The sequence below is a fragment of the Natrix helvetica genome (assembly GCF_964273705.1).
Source record: "Natrix helvetica genome assembly, chromosome: 2".
Taxonomy (NCBI): domain Eukaryota; kingdom Metazoa; phylum Chordata; class Lepidosauria; order Squamata; family Natricidae; genus Natrix; species Natrix helvetica.
In genome coordinates, this window is record NC_138552.1 from 48,340,634 (window position 1) to 48,348,738 (window position 8,105).

The window sequence follows — 8,105 nt, forward strand, 5'->3', positions numbered from 1 at the left end:
TGCACCAGCATGCCTACTGTCCCAGTCCTATTGTCCCCATTTATTTGTCCCCATTTCCTGTGTTCAGTGACGTGTGGTGAGGTTTATGGCTGGTGAGGCTGGTGATGTCATCAAACCACGTGGTTGTTCCGCTCACACGGGTGCAGCCCGACCGGAGAAGTTTCTCTTCTCAGAAATGTCAGAAAGGGACAGGCAGGCTGCCACAGCTTCACTGAGAAGACATTTCTGAGAAGAGAAACTTCTCCTTTCTCCTCCTTCCCCCCCCTCCCTTCTAGCACTGATGATGTTACCAAGGCATTTTCTGCATCGGGCGAGCCCGGGATCCTTGTAAGGGGAATGGGACCACGTGTGCAGGAGGCTCCTCAGCACCAGCCTCAGATCAGCATGAGCGGTCCCCTTCCCCTGCACACGTGGTCCCATTCCCCTCCTTCCTGAGCCAACATGAAGGGGATCGCGGCTGCACTGATCTGAGGCTGGCGCTGAGGAGCCTCCTGCACACATGGTCCCATTCCCCTTGCAAGGATCCCAGGCTCGCCTGATGCAAAAAATGGCGAGATCAGCGCACTTGGGGCTGCTGCTGCGATGTCCAGGGAGGCTAAACCAAGCCTCTCCCAGCCACTTTTGCGGCTTCCCGGAGTTTTTTATTTTATTTTCATGATGAGAGCGGTGAGGCTCTGCCTCCCCTGCCTCCCTTGACCACACGTCACTGCCTGTGTTCATGTTCTTACTTATACCTATTATCTCGTACATGCTTGTGACAAACTAAATAAATAAAATAAATAAACAAACATAAATTGCATTGAGGATTAGTGTCAGCTTCAGACAAAGGGTTTCATTTTCATTAAGTGAATCTTCCTTTTGCCTATCACTAGAACTACTTCCTTACCCTTCTTTCTTTAGATTTGATCAGCACAAGCTCCCAGAAGGAACAGAAAGATGATGCTGATCACCCTTTGGGCTAGGTCAGTGCTTCCATGCTTAGAAATGATATGTGACCCTGATTAGGAGGCTCAAAGCAGTAGCAGTGGGCTTTCAGGAGGGGAGGTCTCAGGAGTGTCCAAAATGCTGAACATCTGCATTCTATCAATTGGAGAGAGAAGAGTAAAAAGATTTGCTTTGGTCATTCAGCTTACTTACCCTGATTAAACCTTTGATTTGTAACTTGGATATAACTTAGCTGTTGCTATTGCTTCTGTAGTCCTACATGAGCAGCCAACAAGGAGGCTTAGCCAAAGTCTAGTGAACTTGACAAGCAAGTGCATGCAGCCTGGCTAATTAGAAGGCACATGTCAAGCCATTCATTTAAAATAGCCACATCTGTATCACACAATAAAGGTTGTTATTTTCTTGAACTCAGAATCTAGGACATATTAAATTTCAGGATCGTATAAAATACAAATCATGTTAGTGATCAACTTTATGTGTTTTAAAGTTGATCACAAACATGATTTCCAAGGTTGTTCTTTCTATCCTATTGAATTTTTACCAATTATGTAAGGAATGTTTTTGCTCAGATACTTTCCTATTGCTTAGGAAAGCAGATGAGTTTGGAAGGTTTAGTTTTATAAGCCAATATTCTGAATGCTTGTTAATGTTAAGAATAGAAACTGCCAAGCTGTGGATTTTGTGTGGGAAGCAAAAAGGAGAGTCTAAAATAAGTAATATCACAAGTGAGGCTTTTGATATTTGAACATACATTTTAACTTTGATTTTTATATGTAGGTATAAAAAAACCAATTTATCAAAATCACTGGTTTTAGATTAATATTCCTTCCACATTAACCCATTGCTTTTATAATATGTTTACCAAGATATATGAATGTCTTTGTGTCAACATCATCACCTTAAAAATGGATATAATTTTAATATTTAACCCTGTGTTATTTTCATTACAGATAATACAATATAAAATATCTGATAATTTCCTTTTATTTAGTACAGAATGTTTCACAAAAACAGAAGGGATGCTCCCCACCGCCAATACTTAGATTTTTTTTCTTCCCATTAACTCCATTCAAACAAGTTATTCAACATTACCATTGCTGGGTCACAGAAAAGAAAATTACAGACTTTCACATAAAAGCCCACGTGAGCTTACCTTTCTGTTGTCCTTTTGACCTGTGAAGGTCCATGTGTTATGCATTGATCTTTATCAAAATCCACTGATTTTAAAGCTCAATAATATTGTTTATAGTTCCACAGTTAAGAAGAGGAGGAGTTTTCAAGGAGCAGCTTAGATCATATGGATGAATGATTCACAGTTAATTCAATCACTCCAGAAAGCATTCATCAACATGGTGTTACATAAGGGATAATGGCGTTCATAACACAGCACTTTCAAGCAACAAGTTATCGTTTATGTCACAGCACTATGTGCATGAGAGTGTATGACTTAGTCAAGTCTAGCCAAGTTTAAGCAACAAACAGAAAGCTTTAGCAATATATTCTTTTGGGGAAATTATGCCTTTCAAAGACACTTATGAACTTTATATTTTGGCAAACTGAATAAAAATAAAATATTTTTCTTACTGATAATACATTTTCAAAATATTTAATTATTTTTCCTTATTTAGACTATTATAGGTAAATACAAAGAACTGGGAGGATTTTTGTTTTCTTAATCTATGTTTTTATTTTATTGTTTATATTATTTTTCAATAATCTATGACAGAAAACCATTGATTTTTCTGTGATATTAAAAATACAGCAAATCTTTAGTCATGTCTTAAACCATGAAATTTTGCTGTTTTTTCCTTTTATCCTTAGCATCAGCTATTTAAAACAGTTTCTTTGTTTTGAAGGGCCAGCTTAAAACCTTCCTAATTAAATTAAATTAAAGAGCTGGATCATGTCAAAAGGCTCTGCGTTGTTTGTGTGCAATTACTAGAGTGCAAAAATGTCAGGCCTACAGTTCTCTTCACACATAAAGCTTGGGGATTTCTTTGATGGTTTGTCTAAATTGGGAATCCAACTTTTTTGGGTCAAGAAGCATCCTGGGCTCTGAATGACGTGCTAAAGAACCCACCATAATGAGTCATACAATGGATGTTGAGAGAGGATTAAAGTTAAAATTTATTTCATTAACATTTAAAGGTAACTAAAATTTTAAAATAGTTTTTATGATTGCTCTTCTATGCTGTATTTAACCATCTCCTTCTTATTCATTTTCCTTTTAAAAAGTATAATTGATTTTGAGGAACCGAATTTGAAGGCATCTGGAGCCATAGTTAGCTCTTTCATTGGCCCTGGCCCTCATTCTAAACAGGTCGCTTTTTACAATTTCCCCCCTGGAACTGCTAAACTTTGAATAAAAAAAAACCTGCAATAGCACAACTCCCAAGTGATGAATTTATCCGCAAATCTTTGCCATTTTTTCTTCTTCATATCACTAACCAAATGCAGTACTTACTGGATCTTTTGGTGAAGCTGCTATTCTTAGAACACTTTCTAGCTGAAGGGTGCCTTTTGCTGTTTTTGAACCATTTTCTTCGTCTAGCCCAACGGTCTGGTTCTTCTTCCTCTTGAGAACTATTGTTTGTCCTTGCATCATTCAGCACTTGGTCCCTTGACAATCCTGTGCTAGTGTCTTTCAGTGATTTAGCTATATTTTGTGGGAGGAAAAAAAACACTCTATATACCTGACAAGATTTAAAGACACATTACCTTTTACAATATTCCACTTCATATAGGTTGCAGATATGTTAGCTTAATATCAGTTACTGAAAATAACTAAACTAAAAGAACTATTTTATAAAAATTGGAAAGTACCACCTTGAATAGAGTTCCAGTGGGCCAAATATATTTTCACCCCAATGATAGCATTTATTTATATTCATATATTTTATAAGTGCACAGCAACACAATATTTCCAACATTCTACCAGGAATAGAACACCAAACCAGAGGTCAAGAAGATAGGACATACACTGCTTTACTTGCCACTTTTAAAAATAAATAAAGAAATCCCTAACATTGCAAATAATGGAAAAGAAATCTTTTAAGTCAGCTCATCTAAAAACATTTTAGAATTTTTAGATTAATCAATGGTTCTGACTATATCTTTTCTCCTTTTCTTAATGTATTATAAATAATAATTCTTGGAATATTTTAAGACATTCTGAAAATAGCATAAAATAAAATTATGCTTTCTAACAAGCTTATAATTTATGTGAGAAGATTAAAAAGATTTAAATTCCGTACTTCTCTTCTGGTCAGGGGTATATAAAGACTGTGGTCAAGAAAAAAAATCAAGATGGGAGTCATGATGATTTAAATTCTCTTTGTTCATTATATACATCACAAATTATTTACCTTGCTATATTTTTGCCTCAATGCCTCAAGAAGTAGTTTCTGTGTGGCATGCACTTCTAGAAAGTACAAATTTCCTTTTACCCACAAAGGGAATCTTAGATATCCATCTTTACTAAAGAGACTAAGCTGAATTCACTTCCGTCTATCAAACAATCAGTTTTGATTATATGAAAACTAATAATCAAATCTTTAGATTATAGCCTTAAATTGTGGCTTCAGGTTTTGGTTATGCTTAGAAAGGTATGTCAAATCAAAAGGAAAAATATAAATGTATTAGGAAGTACAGCATGTTAAGAGGAACTTTTTTCCCATGTGGAAATTGTGTGAAGTTTCCCACAAATTATGTTACTGCTTACATTTTAATCTTGCTATCTCCCAGGTTTGAAACTAAGATAGAAATTTATACGAAAAATATGAAGTTGTGTTCCACTGGATAAAAACAACTATATTTTTTACTAGGGTTATATCAGAGATAGAAAGATTGTCAGAGATATGCACTCACCGTTGCCAAAAAAAATAAGGCAAAGAACATATGTCCACCGTAAAATCTGTGGAAGACAGTCAGACAGACATTTACTTAATTTACATGAGTAAATTACCCTTCCTGTTTGGGCTGATAGATGATCAGAAATAAGATGAAACCAATTTATGGCTTAATATTCCTCTTAAGTCCATCACCAGTGTGTATTTTCAAATGCAATAATTTTATTCCATCTGAATTGATATAGGTTAAGTCTAGTTTGGATTCTGTTTCAGGAACAGAGCAGAAGAACAATTGCCTGAGACCCATGCTGTAGGAACCTCATTCAAGAATGTCCACTTTTCAAAATGAGTAGAAGAATGAAGACTTTTCATTCAAGGAACTAAACAAATCAATTAATATATTGTTTCAACAATCATTTGAGTATCTGTATTTTTCTAAATACATTCCTATTCTCTGGGTCATTGATGGACAAAAACTTTAGAAAAAAGAGGGCATTGGCAAATAACGCCATCATGATAAAGGGAATAATATTTGTGGGAAAGATGGTGTTTCTTACTTTAGAGTATATTTACAGAGAGACAACAGACAGACATCTCCTCCCCTCTCATGACTCAATTGAATGTAGGGTTTGGCACAGAAATGAAAAGCAATGTCTGATCTTAATGTTAAAAATTGGTGAAGAAAATGTGTTGTTTATTAATTTCTGATATGTCTGTGTATAATTCTTTTTATTATACTGATGTCTTACTTTTGGGGGTTATATTTCACAATTGATTTTTTAAAGGCAATTATTTATTTCACTCTTTCAAAACATAGAACAGAAATAGAGTGACATAGTTGGAAGGGGCCTTGGAAGTCTTCTAGTCTAACCCCCTGCTCAGGCAGGAAACCCTATACTATTTCAGACAAATAGTTATCCATGTCTTCTTAAAAAACTTCCAGTATTGGAGCATTCACAATTTCTGGAGACAAGTCAGAACTGCGTTGTGCATTCTTATACTTTTTAACTTACATAAGAAATCGCATTCAAATTCTGCATAAAAAAATAAAACTATTTTGAAGGATCATATCATTGTCATTATTCCTAAAGCCAACTTAATGTTGGCAATATATGAGTTTGCAGTTAATGTAAAATTTATTTAGATGTTCTTAAAATATCACCATAAATGAATAGTTGGGGGCAAATATATAGCTCATCACATCAGGAAGAACACTGAAAACTGCACAGGTTATGTTTGAACAGATTCTATATATGAATCAAAAATCTGATGACTATTTTAAAATCATCAGGTCCTGTGTCATTGTCACCTTTGCCTTTACAGAGATTGCTTTTATTGTTTCATAGAAAGCTAAAATTACTTGCCTATCTGATCATCTTGATTTACTGGTGAGAATGTGACTGAGGTCATGACTACATTCATATTTGCTTCCTTTTCTTCATCTCGTTTTTCAGAGCTGGGTTTGAATAACGTCCCTCTCTGAACATCTGCTAAATGACTTCCAGGATGATGAGAGAGACTTATGCGTTGTTCACTGGACAACATCTCTGGGGCATCTGTAAAAGAGTCCCCAGCTGAAAGATGCTCAGACTGCATAGAATAATCTTGGCGATCAGGATCTTCCACAATGTTTTCAGACATTTTCTGAATGTCAGTACAATTTTGGAATTCATTAACTCGATTTGATTCTTCAGAATCTAAAAGAGGCAACATAAATACTGTTTGCCTTTTGCTACTGGGCTCTTTTCTTATTGCCAAGCCAAATGAATTTGCCATAGATTTAATGTCACCTGGAATGATGAGCTTCTGTTCCAATTCTCCAGTTATTACAGTCATGACTGATTTTCTCTGGGTTTTTTTCATTTCTTTAGGCTCAAAAATACTTTGCAGAAGATTTTTGTTTGACTGTATTACTGATTCTTGACCCTGAATGTCTTCTACAGAAAGCTTAGCAGAAATGTTATTATTGCTATTGCCACTCGATAGCCTTTCGGAAAGCAAAGAGTCTTGATTTGCAGTTACTTTGTTTGGTAGTTTTTCATGAACGTGAACTTGTTGGTCTTTGCTTCTCAGAACTTCCTCGCCAACAAAACCATCTTTTTCAAAGGTAATATGTTCCTTACCTCCTTTTGGGGTTGTTGGTGTCTCAATGGGTCTATATTTCTCTTTTTGAGCTTGATGATAATTCATAATAGAATGAATTTGCTTTCTTGCTTCTACTATCACCTGCCCTGTTTCCTTACTATTCTGTCTGTATTCTAAATAGTTGTCCTCCGAAAAAGTATTGCTGAATTTGCTTTCTTGCTTAGTATGACACACATTCATATTGTGATCGCATGAAGCAAAAGCGTAGCAGCGTGAGGATTTAAGATCTGTAAGAGTACTAGACAATGATGTGAAACTCGAATAAGGTTTTGTGCAGCTGACACGTCTATTAGTACTCATTTTATAAGTTGTAACTACTTTGAATGGGATGGAGAGGAGTTTTAAAGATAAAGATGGCATGGAATAAAAACCTGAGTCTCTTCTAAGCTGAGGCAATGACAATACATCAATGGATGGAACGGGAAAAGAGTATCTTCTTTTGGTTTTTGATTCCTTGGATGAAGTTTGCATAGCAGTCCCTGTTTCAAACAAGCTGTTGTTCCTTATTTGTAGTGCATTACTCATCTCTTTATTATATTTCTTTCCAAAATGGATTTCTTGGTAACTGTGATTTTCTTGTGTGGTTTCTGTAGAATAGCTGAATTTCAATTCAGTTTTTTCCATTTCCATAGCCATTTCTTTATATAAATCTTTTCCCTTCGTGCAGCGCTTCATATTCTCTTGACAGGAAGCAATTTCTTTTTCCCAGTTTAAGGCAACTGAGTAGGTATCTGGTACATCCATTTTATCGTCTTAAGGCTCTAATAATCTTAATTGTAATATCTAAGCAGCTTCCACAGAGTCAGCAAATAAAGCTGGAGGAGATGTAAGAATGGACCATTCTATATTTATGCAATTTAAAAATGTTTCTCCTGAAAGTCAGAATTTGACTCAAAATTTTAACGGCAAGACACTTCAATGATTAAAAATGTTAAACACAATATTTTCATACAGTTTCAAAATTACGTGAAATGTGAGCCCAAGCCTATTTACTTCGTTACCAGGCTCAGAATTAACCAATAACTCCTTTCCACCAATATATTTTCCTTCCTACCAACCCTTATTTTCATTGGATGGACTTGCAATTTGGATTGTAGATTTGAATGTTTCAGATTATACAGAAAGATTAGTCAAGAAATTAGTGGCCTTTTGCTATTTGTAACAATG

The 8,105-nt window shown here is 35.5% G+C and overlaps 1 protein-coding gene across 1 annotated transcript in view; it reads right to left on the bottom strand.

Annotated features, from left to right (window-relative positions):
- Positions 1–7,953, bottom strand: part of LOC309386597 (uncharacterized protein) — a 44,697-nt gene extending 36,744 nt beyond the window's left edge. Inside the window, exons 1-2 of the mRNA XM_081942167.1 lie at positions 6,158–7,953; positions 3,410–3,601 (exon numbers count right to left, since the gene is read on the bottom strand). Coding sequence (XP_081798293.1) covers positions 3,410–3,601; positions 6,158–7,682 — 1,717 coding nt within the window. The 5' untranslated portion in view covers positions 7,683–7,953. The remainder of the gene's footprint in view (positions 1–3,409; positions 3,602–6,157) is intronic.
- Positions 7,954–8,105: the final 152 nt, after the last annotated feature.